The sequence below is a fragment of the Rhinatrema bivittatum genome, chromosome 3 (genome assembly GCF_901001135.1).
Source record: "Rhinatrema bivittatum chromosome 3, aRhiBiv1.1, whole genome shotgun sequence".
NCBI lineage: Eukaryota > Metazoa > Chordata > Amphibia > Gymnophiona > Rhinatrematidae > Rhinatrema > Rhinatrema bivittatum.
The window spans coordinates 590,605,314-590,633,084 of record NC_042617.1 but is presented as its reverse complement, the minus strand read 5'-3'; the positions used below and the strand labels follow the sequence as shown (position 1 = coordinate 590,633,084).

The 27,771-nt window shown below is 45.8% G+C and overlaps 1 protein-coding gene across 1 annotated transcript in view; it reads right to left on the bottom strand.

Annotated features, from left to right (window-relative positions):
- LOC115088438 (potassium/sodium hyperpolarization-activated cyclic nucleotide-gated channel 1-like) overlaps positions 1 to 27,771 on the bottom strand; it is a 312,950-nt gene that overhangs the window by 263,084 nt on the left and 22,095 nt on the right. Inside the window, exon 3 of the mRNA XM_029596713.1 lies at positions 5,880 to 5,973. Coding sequence (XP_029452573.1) covers positions 5,880 to 5,973 — 94 coding nt within the window. The remainder of the gene's footprint in view (positions 1 to 5,879; positions 5,974 to 27,771) is intronic.

The following is a 27,771-nucleotide window of genomic DNA, read 5'->3' as shown; positions in this document are numbered from 1 at the left end:
TGTTACATTTGTTAGAGAAAGTGATAAGATATTAATCATGCAGAAATACTTTAAGAATAAGGAATTTCTGTTTTGCGGACAAAAAGTCCAACTTTTTCCTGATGTGTCCCGCACTACTCAGACAAGGAGGAAACAGTTTTTGAATTTAAAGCCCAGAGTAATTACTCTGGGAGCAACTTTTTTCCTAAAGTTTCCTTGTAAGTGTATTGTGGTCCATCAGAAGAACAAATTTATTTTCCAAGATCCCGCCCATTTAGAAATATTTCTTTCAGATAAGGAAGTTGGTTGAGACAGTTAAGGAAGCTGCAAAAGTAGAAATTTCCAGTGTGTAAAGTTTGATTTACATTTTCCTTATTTATTATTAGAATTTATCCTCCCATAATGAGGACTAGGAAATTTTGGTTTGGAATATTACTTCAAACATGTATGTATTAATTTCTTGAAGTCAAAATTTATTCTTTGATTTTATACATTGTAAAAATGTTTAAAACTCTAATAAACTATTAATATAAAAAAAAAAAAAAAAAGCCCAAAAATTACAAATAGAAACATGCAACAAAAACTGAACTGGAAACTGCAACAAGCCATTCTCTGTATCCAGTGCAACAACTGAAAAACAGAAACCACCATTTCTCATAAAACATCAATCAATAACATCATAATAGTAAAACCATACTAATAAAAAGAGTAAATATTTCAAAACAGCTGACAAAACAGTACATCCAATTATTTAAAACTCATAAAAAAACTTTTCCAAATGCCAATAAAATATTTCAAAATAGCAGATGCATCAAATAATACCCAATAATTAAAATAAGGATTTAAAAAAAACTCACCTGCTTTCCATATTTGAGAACTTTTGATTTCCACATACTCTGAGATTGTCATAGATTAGCAGGGAAAGGGGAGAAGATTGTTGCATACAAACTCTCCTCTCTCTCACATGCTCAATCATACCCAAACACACGCTCTTTTGCTCTCTCTTGTTGAATCATGCACACATACACACACACATGCTCGCTCATTCTCCCTCTTAATCATACACTCATTCACTCTCTATCATATCCACACACCCTTGTTTGCTCTTTCAATCATATAGACACTCATTTTCTCTCTCTCTCTCGCTTAGTTACACACACCTATTAGAAAAAATTTGTAACCTATCATTAAAATATTCCATTGTACCTGAAGACTGGAGGATAGCAAATGTAACCCCAATATTTAAAAAGGGCTCCAGGGGCGATCCTAGACACTAAAGACTGGTTAGCCTGACTTCAGTGCCAAGAAAAATAGTGGAAAGTGTTCTAAACATCAAAATCTCAGAACGTATAGAAAGACATGGTTTAATGGAACAAAGTCAGCATGGCTTTACCCAGGGCAAGTCTTGCCTCACAAATCTGCTTCACTTTTTTGAAGGAGTTAATAAACAGGTGGATAAAGGTGAACCGGTAGATATAGTATACTTGGATTTTCAGAAGGCGTTTGACAAAGTTCCTCATGAGAGGCTTCTAGGAAAAGTAAAAAGTCATGGGATAGGTGGCGATGTCCTTTCGTGGATTACAAACTGGCTAAAAGACAGGAAACAGAGAGTAAGATTAAATGGACAATTTTCTCAGTGGAAGGGAGTAGACAGTGGAGTGCCTCAGGGATCTGTATTGGGACCCTTACTTTTCAATATATTTATAAATGATCTGGAAAGAAATACGACGAGTGAGATAATCAAATTTGCAGATGACACAAAATTGTTCAGAGTAGTTAAATCACAAGCAGATTGTGATAAATTGCAGGAAGACCTTGTGAGACTGGAAAATTGGGCATCCAAATGGCAGATGAAATTTAATGTGGATAAGTGCAAGGTGATGCATATAGGGAAAAATAACCCATGCTATAATTACACAATGTTGGGTTCCGTATTAGGTGCTACAACCCAAGAAAGAGATCTAGGTGTCATAGTGGATAACACATTGAAATCGTCGGTACAGTGTGCTGTGGCAGTCAAAAAAGCAAACAGAATGTTGGGAATTATTAGAAAGGGAATGGTGAATAAAACGGAAAATGTCATAATGCCTCTGTATCGCTCCATGGTGAGACCGCACCTTGAATACTGTGTACAATTCTGGTCGCCGCATCTCAAAAAAGATATAATTGCGATGGAGAAGGTACAGAGAAGGGCTACCAAAATGATAAAGAGAATGGAACAGCTCCCCTATGAGGAAAGACTAAAGAGGTTAGGACTTTTCAGCTTGGAGAAGAGACGACTGAGGGGGTATAAGATAGAGATGCTTAAAATCATGAGAGGTCTAGAACGGGTAGATCTGAATCGGTTATTTACTCTTTCGGATGGTAGAAGGACTAGGGGGCACTCCATGAAGTTAGCATGGGGCACATTTAAAACTAATCGGAGAAAGTTCTTTTTTACTCAACGCACAATTAAACTCTGGAATTTGTTGCCAGAGGATGTGGTTAGTGCAGTTAGTAAGGCTGTGTTTAAAAAAGGATTGGATAAGTTCTTGGAGGTGAAGTCCATTACCTGCTATTAAGTTCACTTAGAGAATAGCCACTGCCATTAGCAATGGTAAAATGGAATAGACTTAGTTTTTGGGTATTTGCCAGGTTCTTATGGCCTGGATTGTTACGGCTATGGCTGCAGTGCAACCGCCTCACCACCAGGGGTCCCTCTAGTGCTGGCTCTCCTCACAGGCCCAGTCCATCTCCCCTGCCCACTCTATGTTCTGGGCTGTCCCTTATAATCCTGCCTGACAGTTCCCTCGGTGCTTCGGCATCGAGCTCGCCTGGGCTCCCTGCTCTAGCCTTCCTTCTCTGCTTGCTGTGCGTTTGGTCCCAGGACCTTGCCTTGCGCGGCCTTCGGGCCTTATTCCTTGCCTTGCCTTGCGCGGCCTTCGGGCCTTATTCCTTGCCTTGCCTTGCGCGGCCTTCGGGCCTTCTGACCTGCCTTGCCCTGCTTACTGTGTGTGGCCTACGGGCCTTCTGTGTGTGTGTGGCCTACGGGCCTTCTGACCTGCCTTGCCCTGCTTACTGTGTGTGGTCTACGGGCCTTCTGACCTGCCTTGCCCTGCTTACTGTGTGTGGCCTACGGGCCTTCTGACCTGCCTTGCCCTGCTTACTGTGTGTGGCCTACGGGCCTTCTGTGTGTGTGTGGCCTACGGGCCTTCTGACCTGCCTTGCCCTGCTTACTGTGTGTGGCCTACGGGCCTTCTGTGTGTGTGTGGCCTACGGGCCTTCTGACCTGCCTTGCCCTGCTTACTGTGTGTGGCCTACGGGCCTTCTGTATGTGTGTGGCCTACGGGCCTTCTGTGTGTGTGTGGCCTACGGGCCTTCTGACCTGCCTTGCCTTGCTTACTGTGGGTGGCCTACGGGCCTTCTGACCTGCCTTGCCCTGCTTACTGTGTGTGGCCTACGGGCCTTCTGACCTGCCTTGCCCTGCTTACTGTGTGTGGCCTACGGGCCTTCTGTGTGTGTGTGGCCTACGGGCCTTCTGACCTGCCTTGCCCTGCTTACTGTGTGTGGCCTACGGGCCTTCTGACCTGCCTTGCCCTGCTTACTGTGTGTGGCCTACGGGCCTTCTGTATGTGTGTGGCCTACGGGCCTTCTGACCTGCCTTGCCTTGCTTACTGTGGGTGGCCTACGGGCCTTCTGACCTGCCTTGCCTTGCTTACTGTGGGTGGCCTACGGGCCTTCTGACCTGCCTTGCCCTGCTTATGGTGGGTGGCCTACGGGCCTTCTGTGTGTGTGTGGCCTACGGGCCTTCTGACCTGCCTTGCCCTGACCCAGCCTGTACCCAGACACTGCTATCTGCCGCCTGCCCTGACCCAGCCTGAACCCAGACACTGCTACTTGCCGCCTGCCCTGACCCAGCCTGGACCCAGACACTGCTACTTGCCGCCTGCCCTGACCCAGCCTGGACCCAGACACTGTTTCTAGCCATTCCTGTCTCTCTCCACCTGGAGCTACCCTTCTGGGTGGTGTTTACGACTCCTGACCGGAGCCCATTCGTAACATGGATTGGCCACTGTTGGAAACAGGATGCTGGGCTTGATGGACCCTTGGTCTGACCCAGTATAGCATGTTCTTATGTTCTTATTCGTACACACACACTCATTAGCTGTCACTCAAACATCAACACACACACACACTCATTCGCTCTCTTACTCACTCATACACACTTGTTCGTTCTGCCATTCACACACACACATTCACTGTTACTCTCTCAGTTATACTCACACACACATGCCTGCTAATTCATTGTCAATCACATACACACACACTCCTTCACTCTGTCAGATACACACACACACGCTTGTTTGCTCTCTCAATCATATACACATTCTCATTCACTCTCAGTCATATACACAGATCGTTCGCTCTGACATATACACATGCAAAACCCTCACATGCTCATTTGTTCTCTCTCAATCTCTCTCACTCACACACACACACTTTCACTTGTTTTTCCCTCTAGAAGCCTATGGCTATAGGCTAGCTACAGCTTTGAAAACCTGATAATTGTTGGTTTTAGTTTATTTATTTATTATTTTTTATATACCAACATTCAATCTCAGTTGAGATATCACACCGGTTTACATTCAAGTACATTCTAAGTTTTTGTACCTGAGGCAATGGAGGGTAAAGTGACTTGCCCAAGGTCAGGCTAGGACTCAAACCCTGGTCTCCTGGTTCATAGTCCACTGCTCTAACCACTATTCCTCCTCCCAGTTACAGACTGTTCATCATGGAATATGGGACTGATTTTATTTCCTCAAGTCTATAAGTAAAGCCAGCAATTATTAAATCTATGTTTTAGTACCAATAAACAGCTATTGCTTTAACTCTATAAATTCTGAACTTATGTATCTATTTATGGGGGCCTCCAAGACTACCAAACTTATAGGGTCATTTTTCAAATCGCGTCATGGCGTTTTCACATGCAAAAACGCCTTAACGCACGCAATAAGTGCCATAACACATGGCACAATGCAAATTTTTAAAAGGGGAGGGATCAGGGAGGAGTCCAGAGTGGAATTTCCAAAACATGTCGCAGTTTTAATGCTGAAAATGACTACACCTTTTTCAATTGCGTTAAGCTGTGCAATGTTGTATGTTATGCCCATAATGCAATTTGTGATTTTTTTGCAAATTCCATTTTGGACATTTTTAGGCTGGGGGAGGGACAGAGATGAGGGAGGGAGAGAGAACCTCTAGGGTGGCATCATAGTAAGCAGCTATTTATGCTACTATAGGAGGCCCACCTAGTAACTCAAGGTGAGGTTTAGGTAGTAGTGTAGGGGTTAGGGGCCCCTTTTACATGCAGAGTGAGACGTATGAACAGAACAGTGCACTCTTGTGAAGATTTGATGACTTTCAGTGTGAGGAAACTCACACAAAGATGACATTTGTACAATGTTCTCTCAACCTAGCTTGATGTTATCCAGGTAGAGTCCATCAAATGAGCACTTTGTAGCTAGGAAAATGCAATTATCGCAATGTGCAAAAAGTTAACACGCTCCTTTTTCTACCGCATGCGATATTGACAGCAATTTGATAAATTCAGCTATTAAAAGTATCTAAAATTAGATCTTGTTAAAAGCTGGCTCTATCCTAAGTGATGTACATGAATGACTGAAGGCATGCTCTATTTTGTTGTAAGGTACTTTTTATATTCTTTAACATTCTTGGGAAGAATATTATATATATAAAGTAAGTTCACAAACATTTAAAAATATTGAGAAACTGATTCTCCTTATTTCTGCCAAAGCTTTGCTTCATGCTTAAAACATCCCAATTCTCTTTTCTTTCCACTTCTGAACTATACGTACAAACCACAAATAATGAAAAACTTTCTAAAAGGGAAGATACATTACCTTTGGGAACCTTAGAAGTACCATAGCCAAGGGTATTCATATGACTTAAAGTCCGAAGTAAAGAAAATGAATATTTATATCCTATGGATTTATCCTGTGAAAAAGAAAACAATTCCATTAAGCTTTAATCATTTTAATCATTAATATAAGATGCTTTTCATCATAGTTGTTACAAAATTATGTAGGAATAGATTCACTTAAATTCCTTTTGGCATGAAGGGAGAAAATGGTGAGAAATTTTCAGATTTTGTAAATTTTCAACCATAACAGATATTCAATTGATAAAAATTATTCATCAGGTACTTTTTAATGATTCCTATATACTGTGCAGATGGGGAGGTGGGGAGAGGGGCTGCAAATACAATCCAACATTCCATTCACACATTCAGTTCTGATATTAGATCTACCACCTAAAACCGATTCAACCAAACCTGGAAATGCCTTTTATGCAACTTTAGCCGCACTCAGACATGAAAGCAAGTTTATTTATCATAAATGGTGCTTTTCATAGATAACAGGATGAATTAGCCATTACATGTGGGTGATATCAACCAGTGGCATCAAAAGGACTCGTCTCTCCAAGCTAGTACAGTTTTGCACTGTACTGAGCATGTGTGGGAGTTTCCATGTGGGTGATGTCTCATGAGCTTCCTCAGTTCTTGTCAGAGCTACTTCTAGCTATGTAGGTGGCTCTCCAGGGAGATGGGTGGGCATTCAAAGGCTAATTCATCCTGCTATCTATGGTAAGCAAACTTACTTTTTCTGTCAATAAGCAAGCTGAATTAGTCATTACAAGTGGGGAAACCCAAGCTGAGAGTTTCAGCAGAGTGTTTACTGAATAAGCAACCCAGATCCCACCGTGGAGAGCAGACTACTGTAAGAACAAATTACGCAATACTGCTTGTCTGAATTTAATATCAGTCTTTGACAGGTTGTCGAGACAGTAGTGGGATGTAAAGATGTGCACTGACAACCAGGTTGTAGCTTTGCAGATGTCCTCAAGAGGCATTTATCATAGATGAGCAACAGAAGAAACCATAGCTCTCACTTGATGAGCTTTGACAGAGTCTGTAATTTGCAATCCTGCTAAGCTATAGCAGTGTTGAATGCACTCAGCTATCCAATTAGACAAAGTACTCTTGGCGACCGGCACGCCTAATCTGGCACAAACAACTGAGGAGATTGATGAAGGGGTTGAGTTAATTTCTTGTAATAAACTAAAGCTCTTTTTCACGTCAAGGTATGATGGGATTATTTTCCTTTATGCACATGAGGTTTTGGAAAGAACAGAGGCAGTATGATGGATTGATTGATATGAAAAAGTGAGACAGCCTTTGGCAGAAACATTGGGTGAATATGAAAGACCACTCCATTGTGAAAGAATTTCATGTACAGTGGCTAGTGAACCAGAGCCTGGAGTTCGCCGAATCTTCTGATTGACGTGACTGCTACAAGGAACAGTACTTTCCATGTCAAGAACTTGACTGAAACTGACTCTAATGGTTCAAAAGAGGCGTCATAAATTGAGAAAGGATAATATTTAAGTCCCATGGAACTGGCGGTTTTTGTTCTGGTGGTTTGATGTCCAATAGACCCTAGATATAATGGATGAGTAGAAATTGGTTTACTGTCCACCAGAATATGGTATACTGCTATGGCACTGAGATGTACATGAACTGAAGATGTGTTTGGAGTTCCACCTTCACGGAGCGGAAGGATGGAGGGCTGCCATCTCCAAAAAAAAAAAACAGGGGTGGGTAAGAGTATGGGGCAGGGGTGTGGCCTGCTTGTTGCAGCGGTTGCTACCCCTAATTGAGCTGGATGTTCACTTGGATGCAGATCCGGCGCTGCTCTCTACATTGTGGTGGGGTGGAGGGGAATTAGGGCTGGAGGGTACTGGAAGCCAATAGTAACAGGTGGGAGAGAGAAAAAGGAAAAAAAAAAAAAAAAGATAGTGCGTAGCTTGCTGGGCAGACTGGATGGGCCGTTTGGTCTTCTTCTGCCGTCATTTCTATGTTTCTATGTTTCTATGTGGTGAAATCTGAATCAGAAAGATGGAGTAAGTACTTTAGCAAATGCTTGGGTTTGCAAAATAATGAGTCCAAAGAGTTCTGTTGGCACCATATGAAGTATCTATTCCGTTTGAAAGCATAATTTTTCCTAGTTGATGGCTTTCTTGATGAGACTAATATGTTGTTACGGTGGGCGAAATCCGGAAGTGGATCCTTAGGCCGACTGACCGAAGAGTACAGTCGGGAGGCAGAACTCCCACTGGGCAAACGGAGCTTCACCTGGAAACCCGTGACTCCCCCAGAGGAGCTGTGAGAGCCCGGGTCGCTAGGACTTAGGAGTCTTCACCCTGGAAGTCCGAGGTCCCCCCAGGAGGAGCCCGTAGGAACCCGGACCGCTGGGACTTAGGCGGAGACGAAGAAACCCAGGAGAAGAGTACAAACCGGAGTCGAGGCAGGCGGCAGGCAAACAGAAGTTGGAGACACGGACTGGAGTCAAGGCAGGCAGCAAGCAAACAAGAGTTGGAGTCACGAACCGGAGTCAAGGCAGGCAGCAGGCAAACAGTAGTCGGAGTCACGGACCGGAGTCAAGGCAGGCAGCAGGCAAACAGTAGTCGGAGTCACGGACCGGAGTCAAGGCAGGCAGCAGGCAAACAGTAGTCGGAGCCACGGACCGGAGTCAAGGCAGGCAGCTGGCAAACAGGAGTCGGAGTCACGAACCAGAATCAAGGCAGGTAAACGTCAGGCGAAGGCAGAAACACAAGGCAAGCGGAAGTCCAGGAACCAGGCAGGGATCGAGTCAGGCAGGCAGGCAAAACAGGAACCGGCAGGAACGAAGACAACGGCACTTCACGAAGGAACCTCGTTGCAAGGCACTTTGGAGAGAGAAGTGCCTTGCTTAAATCTCCCGGTCGGCGTCTGACGTCATGGTGGGCGTGTCAGCACATCCGGGTGCTGACAGCTGAAAACGCCGTTCCCCGCGCGCGTTGCCCCGCTGAGGGGAGGAGTCTTCGGCGGCGTCTCCCTCGTGGAGACGCCGCTGCCACGCGGACCGGAGGGCCCTGGACCTGGCGATTAGCAGCGCGGAGAAGAGAGGTAAGCGCCCGGTCACTAACCTAGTGACCGGGATCGCAACATATGTCTACAATTTCTGTAGGTAAATCAACACGAGGGCTCAACATCCAAGCTATTAGGTTGAGGGCTGGGAGTTTGGGATGATACAGCAATCCTTTGTCTTGAATTAACAATGTAGGATTTGACTCAGATGTATGGGAGGACTGTTGGATAGTTGTACAAGATATGCAAACTTTATCTGTTTGGGCCTACTGAAGTGATGAGAATCAGACAAGCATGATCCTGGAGAACCTTCTGTATTCTTCTGGCAATCAACAGTGTCAACAGAAAAGCGTATGTGAGGCTTATTCGCCAGCTGAGCAGAAAGGTGACCTGAGCAAGTCTGAGATTGCTGGGCAGAACTGAGAAAAAAATGATTTCGTTTCCTGTTTTGTTCTGAGGCAAAGAAATTCACTGATGGTTGACCCCATAAGTCAAATCTTTTGGCCACCGATTACTGTAGAGACTAGTGTGCAGACAAAACACTCTACTGAGGTGATCTGCCATCATGTTGGAGTTCCCCAGTTTTGCGACCGTCGCTGCCCGACGTCTCCACTACGCCCACCTCATCTCTTTGGCAACTCCCTCTTTGCTTGATGGAAGATTGGCCGCCGTGGTGTCATCTTGCTGACCTCCTCCGGCGTCCCCGGACCGGCTAGACACTGCACTCCACCATGTTTCTCAGAAGCCTAAGGGCGCGCATGCAGCGCGGCCCCGACTCAAGTACCAGCAGTGGCACAAACCTTAGGGGCATCCCCCTGAGATGACGTCATCCTCACCGGATACTTAAGGTCTCTGAATTTGCTAACTAATCGAGTTAGCAACGGAAGGATTCCTAGCTTCCTCCAGGTATCACTGCAGATGGGATTCGCTCTCCACATACCTTGCTACTCTGCCTCCTCGGACTTTACCAGAGGTACCCACTCTTCGGGGGCCTCGCTCTCTTCTTGTTTTTCAGGTCGCAGTCTGGAACCGGGACTCGCTCCTCGAGGGCCCACGTTCCTGGACTTGCTACTGAATACCACTTCTGCCAGGAAGTCTTCGCTGCCTACAACACCAGTGAGTTACCATCTCTCTCTCAGAGCGTTCCCTGGAACCAGGTACTCGCTCCTCGAGGGCCTAATTCATTTCCAGCTCCTGGGCTGCTTCTAAGAGACTATTGTGAGTGTTACCATCAAGGTTCAGTTCCTGAACTCTGCATAACCTGCCTACTCATTATATTCAGTTTTTCTACAGCTCAGTTATCCAGGATTGCTGTTCCATTATCTGAATGACTACAGCCCAACCGGGAGCTTCCAGCTCACTACTGCCACCTCTGGTGGTTCAATATACTATTTAATAAAAGAACTAGTGTGTGTCTGTCTCCAAACTCTGAGGCTGACCGGTGGTCCCTTTCGGGATCTTCCCCCGGGGGCATGGTCATCTGCCACCAGCCCAAGGATCCACCCACAACTATCTCAAACACTAACACCCAGAAGGTAGGTGGCTTGTAGGACAGCTCGAGTTTTGTCTGCCCACTCCTATATCTTCAGTGCTTCCCAGCAGAGAGGCCATCATCTTGTGCCTCCCTGTTTGTCAACACAGAACATGGCAACTTGGTTGTCTGTTTGAACCAGGATACGTCTTCCCTGAAGAAGGTGTGCAAATGCTGATAGTATGTATCTTATTGCTCTTAACTCCAGTAGGTTGATTTAAAACATTTTCCTTGAGAGACCAGGTGCCCTGTGTTTGAAAGTATCCTGTGTGAGCTTTCCATCTTCTGGTGGAGGCATTAATCATCAATGTTCCTTGATGGGAGAATGTTTGAAGAGGAGCTCTTTCCTGGAGAACTGGTGGGAGGGGCCATAGCCACTACTGCAACTCTCTCTTCATGTCCTCTGTGACCCATACCACAGTCAATAGTAGTTGAGTTAGCTGATCCCATTGAGAATGTAGTCCCCATTGAAGGTAACAGATGTGGAGGCGGGTCAGCAGGTCCACATGGATGGCAGCCTCCATAAGTTACAAGATTACCAGAAGCACTCTGGCTGTTGAGCATGGAGAGAACAGTAGTTTGTGAATGAGTGATCTTATGTTTACTCATTCTGAACGCAAGAATGTTCTCTCTTGTAGTGAGTCTATCCAAGCTTCAATGAATTTGAGCCTCTGAATGGGGACTAGGTTCTGTTTCTCGAAATTGACTAGAAAGTCCAAGTATTGGAGAAGAGAAATTATCTTCTGCAGAGAACAGAATACTTCCTCCCAAGAACTTGCCGTGACTATCCAGTCATATGGAAAAACTTGTATTCTCTGAGAATGGATATATGGTGCTACCATTGCGAAGAATTTCATGAAGACTTGGAGCTGCCAATAGCCCATATGGGAGAACCTTATATCGGTAGTGAGAAGAATCCACTTTGAAATGAAAGTGGTGCCTTTAGATCCGGGGCACACATCCATTTGTCCTGTATGTAAGGAAGGATCTTACCGAGGAAATTCATTTGAATTTCTTTCTGCGCAGATGTTTGTTTAGGTGTCTCAAGTCCAGAATGGGCCTCAAACCTCCTAACTTCTTGTGGGATGAAGAAATATTGGGAGTAGAAGTCCTGCCCATGTTAGGATACAGGGATTGGCTCTATCGTTCGCTGTTGAAGTGGTTAGACTTCTAGGGGGAACTGCAACAGATGAGATAGATCTGGATTGAGAGTTGCTCAATATGGGAGGGATGGTAGCTTGGAGAAACACATACTATATCCAGACTGCATGATCTTGAGGACCCAGAGGTCCTTGGTGATATGACATCATGTTACTAAAATGGTCTGGTTCTTCCCCACCCAGAACTGAGGAGTAAGGTTTGTTCTGAAGAATCAAAAACTGGGTCCATGTTATGAATTGGACCTGTTGCATGGATTTCAGCTGATGGCGTTACTGCTGTCGGGGTCTGGACAGAAGAGGTGGCAGGCAATACTGTTGAAAAGAGCAGTAGGGCCTTCTGTGGTAGAATGAATGTTTATACAAGAAGGATGAACATCTTGAAGAACAGGGCTACATGGGAGCCATCGAAAGAGATTGCACAGCTACATTCTGATTTTTAATTTGAGCGACAGTTTTTTGAGCTTTTTGCCAAACAGCTTATCACTTAAGCAAGCCAGGTCTGCCAACTTCTCATATATATATTCATGTATGTTGCCTGCTCTCAGCCACACCATACATCAAGCCCCAACTGAGGCTGAGGAGATACGTGAAACTGAGTCAAAAGACTTATACACGGACTGCAGAAGGTGATGGATGCCATCTTCTGCATCCATAAACAGTTGGGGATAATAACTACCACCTTCCTTAGGCTATAGAAAAGGCATAAGCTTCAGGATAGTCAAAGAGGTATTGCACCATATAAAACTGATAGATAGTGATGCAAGCAGTAAGCATGCAGCTTTGAAAAACATTTTTCCTAAAAAGTTCTCAAGTATTCTATGATCCTTCTTGGAATCTCATTTGAGTGAATTTTTGTCTTTATTGCTTATTTCATAACAGATTTGACTATCACCAACTGATGTGGCAAATGAACAATGTCAAACCCCGGGAACTTCTGAACTCTGTATTTCAGGTCAAGCTTCCTAGCCGTAGGGATGCCCAAAACAGGTGTTTCCCACATTCTCATTTGGGATATTGTGGACTGGGAGAGCCGATGGTTCTGACGAGATGTCCAGAATTTGAAGAAGACCGAGTAATTCTGAGCAGAAGTCTTCATCATTATGGACATGGATGCCAAGCATCACTCCCATTTTTTCCACAAATTTTGAATATGTGAAGTCCTTGTGGGCAAGGTGTGGTCGAGAGGATCCAGAAGTGGGTCAAAAGGTATGCCTGTAGTTTTCATCTGAACCTACTGGCATAGCCTCACTTATTCAGGACTCCAATAATGAAGAAGGCAAACCATGAGATTCGTCTGGTGGCCCCTGAAGGAATGCACCCTGGTCATTTGCCTCTGGCTGACTAGACTCCTCTGCTAAGAGAGTGATGATGATGAAGAACCCTGAATTATGGGTTCTGATGATGTGTTCAGGCCTCAAGTAACCTGGACAGAGTAATAGCATTGGTGCACTGTGCACCGAGGGTTCAGTGCACTGTGCGTCAAATGCACAAGTTGGATATGTGAAAATCCCAAATTAATGCGTACCGGGTTTAACAAAAAACCCTGCATCAACAGCAACAATCATGGTCGCGTCAATGATGCCAATACCGATGCACTGCACTTTGAGTGCTTCTGATTCTTCGATGCAGGTTCTAACAGCTCTAACAAGTGATGCTGCTTGTTCATCAATGCAGGGCAACCTACATTACTCAACCATGTGACTTCTTCCTGAGCCAACAGAGGAGTCTTTGAAGAGCACCTGCTCAACTCTTTCCCTGGCAAGGAATATGCTGCACTGCAGGAAGAGGACCTGGTATGACTCTGAAGAGATTTATATTGCTACTTGATGCAAATTGTCCTGGAATGTTAGGGGCACAGGGACATTTATCCACAGGCAAATTTATATTTTTGGTTATGCTTTAGCCCAAGGCATTGGTAGCAGAGCTCATGGCCATCAGTGAGGGTCACCGCCTTTCCACAGATGCAGTTTTTCAATCCACTGACCATCCCTTTCCTCTTTTTGCCAGACATATTGAGGCAAGGCCCTGTTGTGGTGCTGCAGGGACAGTGAGGCAATTATTAGTGAATAAAAAGATCACATTTAAGAAGTCAGAAGAAAAGATTTGTAAGGAGAGACTTAGAACACGTCCGTGCTTGTGCTCGGACAAAAAATGACTGAGTAGGCTCACAAAGCAAATGCCCACACGGGAACTCCAGCACATGCTCAGTAGAGCTCAAAACTCTACTAGCTTGGAGAGACAAGTCTGTTTGGTGCCATTGCATGATGTCACCCACATATAATGGCTAATTCAGCCTACTTATTCACAGAAATACATTTAACCCAGCCTATGCAGCTCAGATGAAGCAAGTTGCTTACTATAAACAGGATTCTCTGTAGACAGAAGGATGAATTAGCCTTAATTTCTGGGTGATGTCATCTGATGGCACTGAACGGACCACTCTCTCTGAGTTTAGTAGAGCTTTTGACCTACAGTGGAATATGTGCCACATTTACCGCAGGAACACTGCCTCATGAGCCCCTCAATTGGTTGTAGAGCTTAACCCTAGAGAGGTAGTCAGCTCTCCAAGTGTTTAGTCCGACTGAACTTTATCCTACATTTACTATTTATTTATTTATTTAGATTCTTTTATATACCGAAGTATAGCAGGCTGCCTTCACTCCGGTTTACAATGTAACCAACATCATACATAAAACGCATTCATAACAAACATATTGAAACGTGTATAGACAACTAGTAACAATTCAGCATATGTCAGAAGTGTGAGGATAGGTATAAGAGAGTAAGACTTACAAATTGGACTTGCAGTGGGAGAGCATGTATAATTAATCATTTAGATACATAACTAAACTGAAAACACGCTTGGGTGTGTTAAGGAGACTTATACAAAAGGGAAAAGAGAAGTGGGAGGGAAAGGAGGAAAGGGTCCTAGAGGGCCATGGGAGGAAAAGATGTGCAGGACATAATTTGAATAGAGGGGTAAAGGAGAAAAGGTATGGGGGGTAGGAAGTAAATAGAGCATGGTTAGAAGGGGAAGTAAGTAAGTAAAGCATGGTTAGCAGAGGAAGTAAGTCTGATCGGATGGGATTAGATAACCAACTCCGTCTGTGAATGTTTGTTTAAATAACCATGTTTAAAACTCTGGAAATAGACGTGTTTCAGTTCTCCTTATAGGAGATTGCCAATTTAGTCAGGCTAAATCTTCCTCCCTAAAAGCCTTCCTTTCTCTTTTACCTTTACATATTACAGAAAGAGAAAAGACTTGTATTCAGGATTATAAAATATGTTTATTGTATATATTTTTTTATTAGTAAAAATATGAAAATTATTACAAATTTGTTATAATCATTTCTTTATAAGTATAATTTGTATTATAATAATCTTGTGCTCAGCTATAAGTAATATTAAAAGCACCAAAGCATATACCAATCAGTTTTCTTATTTGTTTAGCCCAGAAAGAAGATAAGGAATGCCATGTAATAATGTAGTCACACACCTTAGCAAATATGCTAGCCTTTTTCAAAATTCTCAGGCTTTCTGAACCTCTTTATATACATTTTCTTTACAATACCTTGCATGTAATCAGCTCCTAACTCATGATGCCAGGATACATATTTTCCTTTGTCTTGTCACTTACACATTTATTTCCAACTTGCATCCCTCTTGATTATTTTAATCATATATTTCCAATGTATGCATAATTTCTTCTTTCCCCTTCTGCAAAGGTACACACGTTCATAATGAACCATAAATGTGTGCATGTGTGCATGTATTTACGTGTAAGGATTTATTACCCCTCTCCTTTACATCAACCACCCCAGCATTTGCTTCCTTCTGTGGTGTTCTCATTTCTGTTTTGTCAAAAATAAGCCATCACTCATAGGAGCCTGCACCAGTCCTCCTCTGCTTAGCCAATTTTCCGTTTTGCAATGCCACTTGGTGGGAACAATGAGTATTTCTTATCACTTTTCTTTTCCTTTCTGCCCACATCCCCAAATAGTACTTGTAAAAACAAGTACCACGGTGAGAGTAGGGCAAGGGTAAAAGGTTCATTCTCTCTAGGTATATCTGGATATACATCTCCACATTTCTCTCTTGATAAATCCAGAAAGCATATTGAAGGATTCATCACAAAAAGTGAGTGGCAAAGAGGTGGCAAATAGGTGGCAAATAGCAGGGTTCTTCAGCAGGAAGGGATAAAAACAGATAAGTGAGAAAATTGTGGGAAAGCAAAAATGCAGGGTAGAAGGTGCAAAGGACATAATCAAGAGGAATGTAACTAAATTCAAATATGTAGGCTGGCGACGAGGAGCAATAGTGACATATTCAGAGACAGGCCTCAGTGGATCAGTAGAAGGATCCAAATCCAATTCTTGCTTACGCAAAGAGATCTGTTAGGCAGAAGAATCTTGAAAAATCATAACTTTAGAAGAAAAAGAAACACATAATCAAGTAACACAACGAAATACAATACAAAATAAAGAAGTAACAATAATAATTGCAAGTAAAATGTATATAATAGTTTTCCAAATATTACTTAGAGCCAAACCAAGAAAGTAAATCAGAAAACCAGTGGGAAACAATTTCAGGATCTTTAACAAGAGTTCAGTCATTAAATGTGCAGCATTCAGAGCAATCTGGGTAGTGTCATTCATATATAAACACCATTGATCATGAATGACACCACAAACACCTCCCTGAGGAAGTAGAAGGTAGTCAAGAGCCATGCGGTTTTGAAGAGAGAAAGTACATAGTTGGCCTAATTCTGAAGTGATAGCTTTAAAAGCAAGTTCATATTCATAAGCCATAACCTCTAACATTGCTTGTAGATGACGAGTCTTACCAGAAAAAAAAATATCTACAACTCCAGAAATAGCAAGGGAAGAGGTAAAGTGTAAAATAGACATTCCTTGTTGCGGTCTCTACCGCTTCCCTCCGCTTAGGGCTCAACCCTGCCTACCTCCGCTTCAGGAATCACCGCATTCCGCCCGCTCTGGACCCCGGGGACTTCTTTCACTCCACGTGGTGGCGGCCGCCATTATGTGCCTGCTTCTCGTCAGTCTCGTGCGTGAGGACGCCCGTCTTGAGCGCTCAACTCCCGGAAGCCTGGCCCCGCCCGTGCTGCTGACGTCACGCCCAAGCCCCGATATAACCGGCGCTCAAACTCTCTCTCATTGCCTTGCAACGAGGTTCACAACTCCATAGTTGTTCTTAGTTGTGTTCCTGGTGATCTCCACGTTTCCTACTTCAGACTCTGGTTTGCTACCGACTCCGCTTCAGCCTACAACCTGCTTCAGCCTCCGGTTTGCTACAGACTCTGCTTCAGCCTACAGCCTGCTTCAGCCTCCGGTTTGCTACAGACTCCGCTGCCGCCCGCTGCCCTGTCTTCAGCCGGCCCTCGGCCCTGTACAGCCGGTCCCCTGCTTCCCGGGTACCTTGGACTTCCTATCCTCCCTGTTTGCTCTGGTCCCGGCCTAAGCCTATCTCAGCCCCTGGACTCTCTGCCTCTACTCCAAGTCCCGAGGTCCCAGTGCCCTACGGGCTCCTCCCGGGGGGATTCCTGGTTCCCGGGTGAACACCTCCTGCCTGTGGCTCCGCCTCCCGGCTTACCCTGTCACCTTAGGTAGGCCGGCCCAAGGGTCCACTACCTCGCCAGCAGTGTCCGACTGCAACAGTTTGCAAGGCCATGGACTCGGCGGAGGCCCCAAGCCTGCAGGCCATTCCAGGGATGGCACAACGCCTCCAGCAGCAACAGCACTGTATCGACACACTTGCTGCTACCGTGGAACAGCTGGTCTCCCGCCTGGAGGCCTCTTCTCCGGAACCGCCTCCAGCCCCTCTTCCGGCACCAGCACCTAAGCCCAGGTAGGACCGCTCCAACCAGGGTAACTTATTGTTTATTGTAAACCAGATTGATTTGTATTGTATACAGGAATTCCGGTATATAAAAATTAAAAATAAATAAATAAAAATCCTTGCTTAAGCCCATAGTCCTCTCCCGCTATCACCGCAAACCTCCGGATCCTTCGTCTACCACCATCGACGATGACCCCACCTACCAGGTACGCGAGGTCCTGGACGTTCGCTTCTACAACCGCAGGTGGGAGTATCTACTCGCATGGGAAGGTTGCGGTGATGAGGACAACACCTGGGAACCTAGCCGCAACATCCTGGACAAGTCCTTGTTGCAACAGTTCCATCATGACCACCTGGAGAAACCCGGTCCTCTCAAGAGGGGCCGTAAAGGGAGGGGTACTGTTGCGGTCTCTACCGCTTCCCTCCACTTAGGGCTCAACCCTGCCTACCTCCGCTTCAGGAATCACCGCATTCCGCCCGCTCTGGACCCTGGGGGCTTCTCTCACTCCACGTGGCGGCCGCCATTACGTGCCTGCTTCTCGTCAGTCGCACGCGCGAGGACGCCCGTCTTGAGCGCTCAACTCCCGGAAGCCTGGCCCCGCCCGTGCTGCTGACGTCACGCCCAAGCCCCGATATAATCGGCGCTCAAACTCTCTCTCATTGCCTTGCAACGAGGTTCACAACTCCATAGTTGTTCTTAGTTGCGTTCCTGGTGATCTCCACGTTTCCTGCTTCAGACTCCGGTTTGCTACCGACTCCGCTTCAGCCTACAGCCTGCTTCCTATCCTCCCTGTTTGCTCTGGTCCTGGCCTAAGCCTATCTCAGCCCCTGGACTCTCTGCCTCTACTCCAAGTCCCGAGGTCCCAGTGCCCTACAGGCTCCTCCCAGGGGGTTCCTGGTTCCCGGGTGAACACCTCCTGCCTGTGGCTCCGGCTCCCGGCTTACCCTGTCACCTTAGGTAGGCTGGCCCAAGGGTCCACTACCTCGCCAGCAGTGTCCGACTGCAACAGTTTGCAAGGCCATGGACTCGGCGGAGGCCCCAAGCCTGCAGGCCATTCCAGGGATGGCACAATGCCTCCAGCAGCAACAGCACTGTATCAACACACTTGCTGCTACCATGGAACAGCTGGTCTCCCGCCTGGAGGCCTCTTCTCCGGAACCGCCTCCAGCCCCTCTTCCGGCACCAGCACCTAGTTCAGTTTCAGTGACTCAGTTACCCATGCCTACACGGTATGCCGGAGATATCAAGACATGCCGTGGCTTTTTAAATCAGTGCTACGTGCGTTTTGCTCCGCCTCCCGGCTTACCCTGTCACCTTAGGTAGGCCGGCCCAAGGGTCCACTACCTCGCCAGCAGTGTCCGACTGCAACATTCCTACAGATTCCCCCTCAGTTAAGGGAATAGTGCAATTAAACAAAGAAAAAGCTTGGTCAAGATCATATTGTGCAAGTGAACATTTAGAACGGAGAAACCAATTATGAGAATGAGTAATAGCAGAGATATTATTAATTTTCACAGGGGGATGGACGAAAGCAAAAAAACATGTTAGCAAGTAATTCTTTATATGCATGGTCACCACAAATAACAATTGGACCAGAAGGGCAACCACACTGTTTGGAGAAAACCTTTTGTAGCATCATGAGCACTAGCTGTTATGATCCGTGGGATTTGTGGACCATTGGGCCGGAGCGGAGTTGACATATCAGAGGGGCTGGGCCTGCAGATCCCCACTGTCGGCAGGCAGACGAGGTCCGGAATAGCAATGGTCGGAGACAAAAGACAATCATGACGTGGTCAGGCGAAGCAATGGTTGGAGGCAGGAGATAAAGCATAGAGTGGTCAGGTGTAGCAGTGGTCGGAGGCAGGAGACAAACGTGGAGTGGTCAGGCGTAGTAATGGTCGGAGGCAGGAGACAAACGTGGAGTGGTCAGGTGTAGCAGTGGTCGTAGATGCAACTAACCCTCAAAGAGAGAAGACAAGTCCCGAGGGGATGATATCATGACAAAGGACCGGCAGTCCTGGAGTGCCACGGGCCCTTTACTCACCTTGGAAAGGTGTTAAGGTAGTGTGATTTGGTTTGATTAGGTACCAACATTTGTTAATCAAGAGAGCAGTGAGTCACCCTGGCTGACTAACGAAGTTAGCCAAAAGATCTTCATTCAAAAATTGGAAGAAGGATCCAACAGAAGAAAATAGGATAATGCATAAGCATTGGCAAGTTAAATGTAAGACATTGATAAGACAGGATAAGAGAGAATTTGAAAAGAAGTTGGCCGTAGAGGCAAAAAGTCACAGTAAAAACTTTTAAAATATATCTGAAGCAAAAAGCCTGTGAGGGAGTCAGTTGGACCGTTAGATGATCGAGGGGTTAAAGGAGCACTTAAAGATAAGGCTATGGCAGAAAGATTAAATTATTTCTTTGCTTAGGTGTTTACTGAAGAGGATGTTGGGGAGATACCTGTACCGGAGAAGGTTTTCATGGGTAATCATTCAGATGGACTGAATCAAATCACCTCTGACCTCATGCTTTCCAGACTCTAATCCTTTCTCCAGGATGGAGGTCAAGCCCTCCTGGAATTGTTCAGGCAGGGTCTCAGAGAATTCCTGGACTTGCTTCCAGAGATTCCTATTATATTGGGTTATGTAAAGCTGATAGGCCATTAGCATTGACCCTTGGAACATCCTGCAGCCTAAGGCGACCAATACCTTTTGCTCCTGTTGAAAACTCCGGCCGTGGTACTCCGCGACCAAGCCCCCACTTACCCAGCAGATGCCAGCCTCCGACACTCTCTGCGGCTCCCCGAAGCAAGCCGCATCGGGCCTCCACCATGGCGTTCTCCCCATGAGGGAGACGCCGCCGACTGCCGCTGGGACTCCTCCCTCCCAGGCGTGCGCGCGCAGGCCGGTCCCATTCTTAAAGGGCCCGCAGCAGGAAAACTTAGCCCAGCCTCCAGAGATGACATCATGGCTCATGGCTATTTAAGCTCACTTCCTGCCCTACCTCCTCAGCAACAGGTCGACTTCTTTGAGTTACTAGTTGCTGTTTCTGATCCTGCTCTGATGTTCCTGCTTGTTCCTGATTCCTGCTCCGCTCCGCTCCATCCCTGCTCCAGCCCCGAGGTTCAGTTCCTGTCTTCACTCCAGTACTGCTTGATTCTTCGGTTTTGATTTCGACTTCGCTCCTGGATTCCTCAGTTTGCTGCCTGTCCTGACACTGGATTGTTCCTTGGCTTCGCTTGCCTTCCGCCTGCCACGACCTCTGGCTTGATTTGTTTCGCTTCCCTGCTGCCCACCACAACCCTTGGACTGTCCCGACTCTCTTAGTCTTCAGCCTGCTTCGACCCAGCCTGCTCATCATATTTCCTCTGCCAGGAGACCCTCGCCTGCTGGCCCCGGCACCCAAGGGCTCAACCTGCAGGTGAAGGTCCTGTCCGGTCTCCTGGTTCAGTTCCGACTCCCGGCTTGAGTACCACTGTAGGCCTTCCTTCGGTGGTTCTTCATCCTCAAGCTGGCTCAAGGGTCCACATTTCCAACAGCTTGCCAAGGCCATAGACCCGGCTGACCTTTCGGACCTCCAGGCCATTCCGGGCATTGCTCAGTGACTGCAGCAGCAACAGTATTGCCTGGATGTATTGACAGCCACCGTGGAACGGCTGGCCAACCGCCTGGACTCCAGCTCACAGGCCGCAGTTCCACTGCCGCCTCCAGCTCTTGTTTCCATGCATTCACCATCCTTGCATCTACCAGCACCTCCTCTCTACACTGGAGACCCCAAGCAGTGCCGGGGCTTCCTTAATCACTGTTTTATGTGGTTCTCGCTCCAACCCGCACAGTTTCCTTCCGATCAGATTAAGACAACATACATCCTGCCTTTACTAGATGGCAGAGCCCTGGCATGGGCGTCCCCCCTTTGGGAACGGGGCGATTCTATGCTCAGTGACCTCCAGCATTTCGTCCTAACCTTCAAGAAAGCTTTTGATGAACCGGCCCGGTCATCCATGGCCACCACGGAGCTCCTCCACTTACATCAGGGATCCCGACCTCTGGTGGATTATGCGGTCGGGTTCCGCACCTTGGCTTCAGAGTTGGGCTGGCGGGAGGACAGCTTGCGACGTATCTTCCTAGAGGGCCTGTCCCCCAGGATGAAGGATGAGCTAGCAGCTTGAGAATTACTAGAGGACCTCAAATCCTTGATCGATTTGTCGGGTCGGATTGACGTCGACTTCAGCAACGAGCCCTTGAAGCAAAACCCGGACATAGGCTCTTTTGTCACCTTCCTTTTCTTGGCCCCTGGCGGCCTCCATTGCCAAAGCCAATTCAGCGCGAACTGAAGAACCCATGCAGCTAGGCCGCAGTCTGCTCACCCTGGAAGAGAGACAACGTCATCAGTCACTGGGACTCTGCCTCTACTATGGAGGCAAGGGCCACCTACTGGCGCAGTGTAAAGAACAACCGGAAAACTCCCGAGCATAGGAGGGTCACAGGGGAGCTGACCCTAGGCTGTGTGAATCCTGCTCCTCAATGCACAGTTCCGGTATCCTTGTCCTACTCAGGAGGATTCTTCTCTACTCAGGCCTTCGTTGACTCAAGAGCCGGAAGGAATTTCATCCTGGCCGAGTTGGTGAGACAACTCTAGCTCTCGGTACTCCCGAGAACCCCCCCCCCCCCCCCCCCCCGCTGTGGATCTCCTCAATCCACGGAAGTCCTCTCCCAGGCTGTGTAACTTCTGTCATCACCCCAGTGACCCTTCACACAAGGGTTCTTCATGAAGAACAAATCACCTTCTTTGTTCTAGAGAAGGCTATCCACCCTGTTTCTGGAGCCAGGCTGCCCTGGCTCCAGAAACACTCACCCCGCATAGATTGGGAGATCCTGCAGATTACAGCATGAGGTCTGGCTTGCTTCTCCTCCTGTCTATCGGAGATGCCTCGACCTCCTATTTCTCTTGCCACGACGCAGTAGCGTTTCCAGCCCAGTATGTGGACTTCAGTGATGTCTTCTGGAAGGAAAAAGCTGAGATGCTACCTGAGCACAGATCCTTTGATTGTGCTATTGATCTGCTCACCGGTTCTACTCCTCCCAGGGGCCGGGTATATCCATTATCGTTACCCGAAAAGCAAGCCAAGACTCAGTACGTCCAAGACAACATTGATAGGGGGTTCATCCGGCCCTCGACATCTCTGGCTGGAGCCGGCTTTTTCTTTGTAGTTAAGAAGGATGGCTCATTGAGGCCATGCATAGATTACTAGGGCCTCAACGCCATGACCCGCAGGGACTGGTACCCTCTACCTCTCATCCCCGAGCTCCTGGACCGATTACAGGGAGCCAGGATCTTCACAAAAACTTGACCTTCGAGGAGCATATAAGCTGGTCCGGATAAAACCAGGCGATGAATGGAAGACCGCCTTTAATACTCGAGACGGGCATTACGAGTACTTGGTAATGCCCTTTGGACTGTGTAACTTGCAAAATTAACATTCATTCACATCTCCTTCACACATTATTTTATTTTAATAGTTTCAGTCATAAGATACAATATCATAGATTCAATCTACTTACTGTCTAATGATGCAGGGCATAAATGTTTAGTGAATTATTTATTTAATGATAATTTTAATTTGTTTTTATTTGGTTTATTATGTATGTTCGGTTGGATACCGCTTTTTATTTCCATTTTTTCAGTTATTATGTATGTTTGGTTGTAAACCGTTTTGATTAATTCTCTGAATTGTAAAGGCGGTATATAAACATTTTTAAATAAATAAATAAATAAATAAATAATGCTCCAGCAGCCTTCCAGAACCTCATGAATGAGGTCTTCCAGGACATGCTCAACTCATGTGTAATAGTTTACCTCGACAACGTCCTCGTCTACTCTAAGAACTTACTTTCCCACCGCCAACAAGTACGTCAAGTGCTTCAACGACTACGAGAACATCGTTTATATACAAAACTGGAGAAATGCCTATTTGAGCAAGAATCTCTGCCCTTTCTAGGATTCATTGTATCCACCACGGGCTTCCACATGGACCCCGAAAAAGTTGCCAGCATCAGAGATTGGCCTCGTCTGATAGGGGTCCAAGCCCTCTAGCATTTTCTTGGGTTCGCTAACTTCTACCGGCACTTCATACCATCTTACTCGCACTTAATGTCTCCCCTCACTGCACTGACCAAAAAGGGTACTAATGCCAAAGACTGGCCACTGGAGGCACTAAGGGCCTTTGAGAGTCTGAAACAAGTCTTCCTCCAGGATTCCTGCTTACGTCACCCAGTCTCGTCTCGGCCATTCGTGGTAGAGGTGGATGCCGCCGACTCAGCCGTGGGGGTGGTGCTCAGCCAGTTCTCTCCCAACGGGGCTCTCCTCCCCTGCTTCTTTTTCTCCCGAAAATTCTTCTCTTGAGAAAGGAACTATGGAATTGGCGATAAAAAGTTGCTTGCCATTAACATGGCCTTCGAGGAGTGGCGACAGTGGCTAGAGGGGGCCCAACACCCTATAATCGTTAATACTGATCACAAGAATTTGGAATAATTGTGCCGCGCCCAGCGGCTGAATCCTCGGCAGGCACAATGGTCCCTGTTTTTCAGCAGGTTTAACTTTACTATCTGTTATCGCCCAGCCTCAAAAAACGTCCAAGCTTACGCCCTCTCTCGTATGTCTGAGTGTGAGGATATACCAGTGGTTCCCCAATTCAACTTGGACCCAGCCCAAGTTCACATCACCACGACTCACGTGATCCCTCCTGGCAAGACTGTAATGCCTCTTCTCAAAAGAAAGGTTCTATCCTGGGCCCAGGACTCTTTGACAGCAGGTCACCCTGGCAAAGCACACACCCTTGAACTATTGATTCACTACTATTGGTGGCCCTGAGTTAATCAAGATGTCCAAGCTTATGTCTCCTCTTTCTCAATGTGCACACGGCAGAAGCTGCTTCTGGGCCAGCCTTGGGGTCTGCTCCAACCACTACTTATTCCTGAGGAACTGTGGACCCACATTTCCATGGACTTCATAGTGAATTTGCCCATTTCAGAAGGAAAACAGGTTATTCGGGTAACTATCGATAGATTCTCCAAGGTGGCCCACTTTGTGGCCCTCCCAAAACTACCTACGGCACCTGAACTTACCCTACTCTTTACCCAACACATATTTCAGCGGCATGGCTTACCGCAACACCTAGCCTCGGACTAGGACTCACAGTTTACTGCCAAGTACTGGCATGCCCTGTGCAAGAAATTTGGCGTCAAGCTTGACTTTACTTCGGCCTTCCACTCGCAAGGAACATAAGAACATAAGAAATTGCCATGCTGGGTCAGACCAAGGGTCCATCAAGCCCAACATCTTGTTTCCAACAGAGGCCAAATCAGCCCACAAGAAACTGGCAATTACCCAAACACTAAGAAGATCCCATACAACTGATGCAATTAATAGCAATGGCTATTCCCTAAGTAAACTTGATTAATAGCCGTTAATGGACTTCTCCTCCAAGAACTTATCCAAAACTTTTTTGAACCCAGCTACACTAACTGCACTAACCACATCCTCTGGCAACAAATTTCAGAGCTTTATTGTGCGTTGAGTGAAAAAGAATTTTCTCCGATCAGTCTTAAATGTGCTACTTACTAACTTCATGGAATACCCCCTACTCCTTCTATTATTCGAAAGTGTAAATAACCGATTCACATCTACTCGTTCAAGACCTCTCATGATCTTAAAGACCTCTATCATATCCCCCCTCAGCCGTCTCTTCTCCAAGCTGAACAGCCCTAACCTCTTCAGCCTTTCCTCATAGGGGAGCTGTTCCATCCTCTTTATCATTTTGGCTGCCCTTCTCTGTACCTTCTCCATCGCAACTATATCTTTTTTGAGATGCGGCGACCAGAATTGTACAAAATATTCAAGGTGCGGTCTCACCATGGAACTATATAGAGGCATTATGACATTTTCCGTTTTATTAACCATTCCCTTCCTAATAATTCCTAAAATTCTGTTTGCTTTTTTGACTGCCACAGCACACTGAGCCGACGATTTTAAAGTATTATCCACTATGATGCCTAGATCTTTTTCCTGGGTGGTAGCTCCTAATATGGAACCTAACATCGTGTAACTACAGCAAGAGTTATTTTTCCCTATATGCAACACCTTGCACTTGTCCACATTAAATTTCATCTGCCATTTGGATGCCCAATCTTCCAGTCTTGCAAGGTCCTACTGTAATGTATCACAGTCCGCTTGTGATGTAACTACTCTGAATAATTTTGTATCATCCGCAAATTTGATAACCTCACTCGTCGTATTCCTTTCCAGATCATTTATATATATATTGAAAAGCACCAGTCCAAGTACAGATCCCTGAGGCACTACACTGTTTACCCTTTTCCAATGAGAAAATTGACCATTTAATCCTACTCTGTTTCCTGTCTTTTAACCAGTTTGTAATCCATGAAAGAACATCACCTCCTATCCCATGACTTTTTAGTTTTCGTAGAAGCCTCTCATGAAGGACTTTGTCAAACGCCTTCTGAAAATCCAAATACACTACATCTACTAGTTCACTTTTATCCACATGTTTATTAACCCCTTCAAAAAAATGAAGCAGATTTGTTAGGCAAGACTTCCCTTGGGTAAATCCATGTTGACTGTGTTCCATTAAATCATGTCTTTCTATATGCTCTACGATTTTGATCTTGAGAATAGTTTTCACTATTTTTCCCGGCACTGACGTCAGGCTCACTGGTCTATAGTTACCTGGATCACCCCTGGAGCCTTTTTTAAATATTGGGGTTACATTGGCCACCCTCCAGTCTTCAGGTACAGTGGATGATTTTAATGACAGGTTACAAATTTTAACTAATAGATCAGAAATTTCATTTTTTAGTTCCTTCAGTACCCTAGGATGCATACCATCTGGTCCAGGTGATTTGCTATTCTTTAGTTTGTCAATCTGGCCTCTACATCTTCCAGGTTCACAGTGATTTCGTTCAGTTCGTCTGACTCATCACCCCTGAAAACCATCTCCGGAACTGGTATCTCCCTAACATCCTCATTAGTAAACACGGAAGCAAATAATTCATTTAGTCTTTCTGCAATGGCCTTATCTTCCCTAAGAGCCCCTTTAACCCCTCAGTCATCTAATGGTCCAACCGACTCCCTCACAGGTTTCTTGCTTCGGATATATTTTAAAAAGTTTTTATTATGAGTTTTTGCCTCTATGGCCAACTTCATTTCAAATTCTCTCTTCGCCTGTCTTATCAATGTTTTACACTTAACTTGACAATGCTTATGTTTTATCCTATTTTCTTAAGATGGATCCTTCTTCCAATTTTTGAAGGATGTTTTTTTGGCTAAAATAGCCTCTTTCACCTCACATTTTAACCATGACGGTAATCGTTTTGCCTTATTTATTTATTTATTTATTTATTTAACATTTTTCTATACCGACCTTCATGAAAAATTTCATATCAGATCGGTTTACATGTAACAAAGGGTATAACTTAAACAAGAACAATTCACTTGAAGCGGAAGTTACATATAACAGGGTAGATAACTTGGGGCTAGGCTAGTCAGAGGTAAAGGACAGTGTAACTGAGGAGAACTAGAAAAGGCAATGAAACAAAAGAAACGGCGGCTTAATTATAATGTCTAAACATGGCGAGGCATTAGCCAGTAAAGCAGGGTCCTGTCCGGTTGACAATTAATGGCTTAGAAAGTTAGGGGAAGGCCTGGAGGAAGAGCCAGGTCTTAAGTTTTTTTCAGAAAGTTCGAGGGCAAGGTTCTAGTCTGAGGTCAGTGGGCATATTGTTCCAGATGGTTGGACCCGCTGTAGAGAATGCTCGTTCTTTGGTGGATGCTAGTCGCGTGGCTTTTGTTGGGGGAACTTGCAGGGTACCTTTGTACGCTTCTCTTATAGGTCTTGAGGATGAATATAATTTGAGAGGTCTAGTTGTTGTTGATTGTATATGGATTTATGAATTGTGGTGAGGGCCTTGTGCATTATTCTATATTTTATTGGCAGCCAGTGAAGGTTCCGTAGTATGGGAGTGATGTGCGAACCTCTGTTGGTGTTGGTTAGGATTCTGGCTGCCGAATTCTGGAGCATCTGTAATGGTTTGATAGAGGAGAAAGGAAGTCCGAGAAGGAGAGCACCTTGGAGGCTTATCTCCGCTCATTCGTGGGTCAAAAACAGAACGACTGGGCTTCCCTCCTGCTTTGGGCAGAGTTTTCTTTCAACCACCATGTCCACTCAGCAACCGGGACATCTCCGTTCCAAACTTTCTCTGGAGAG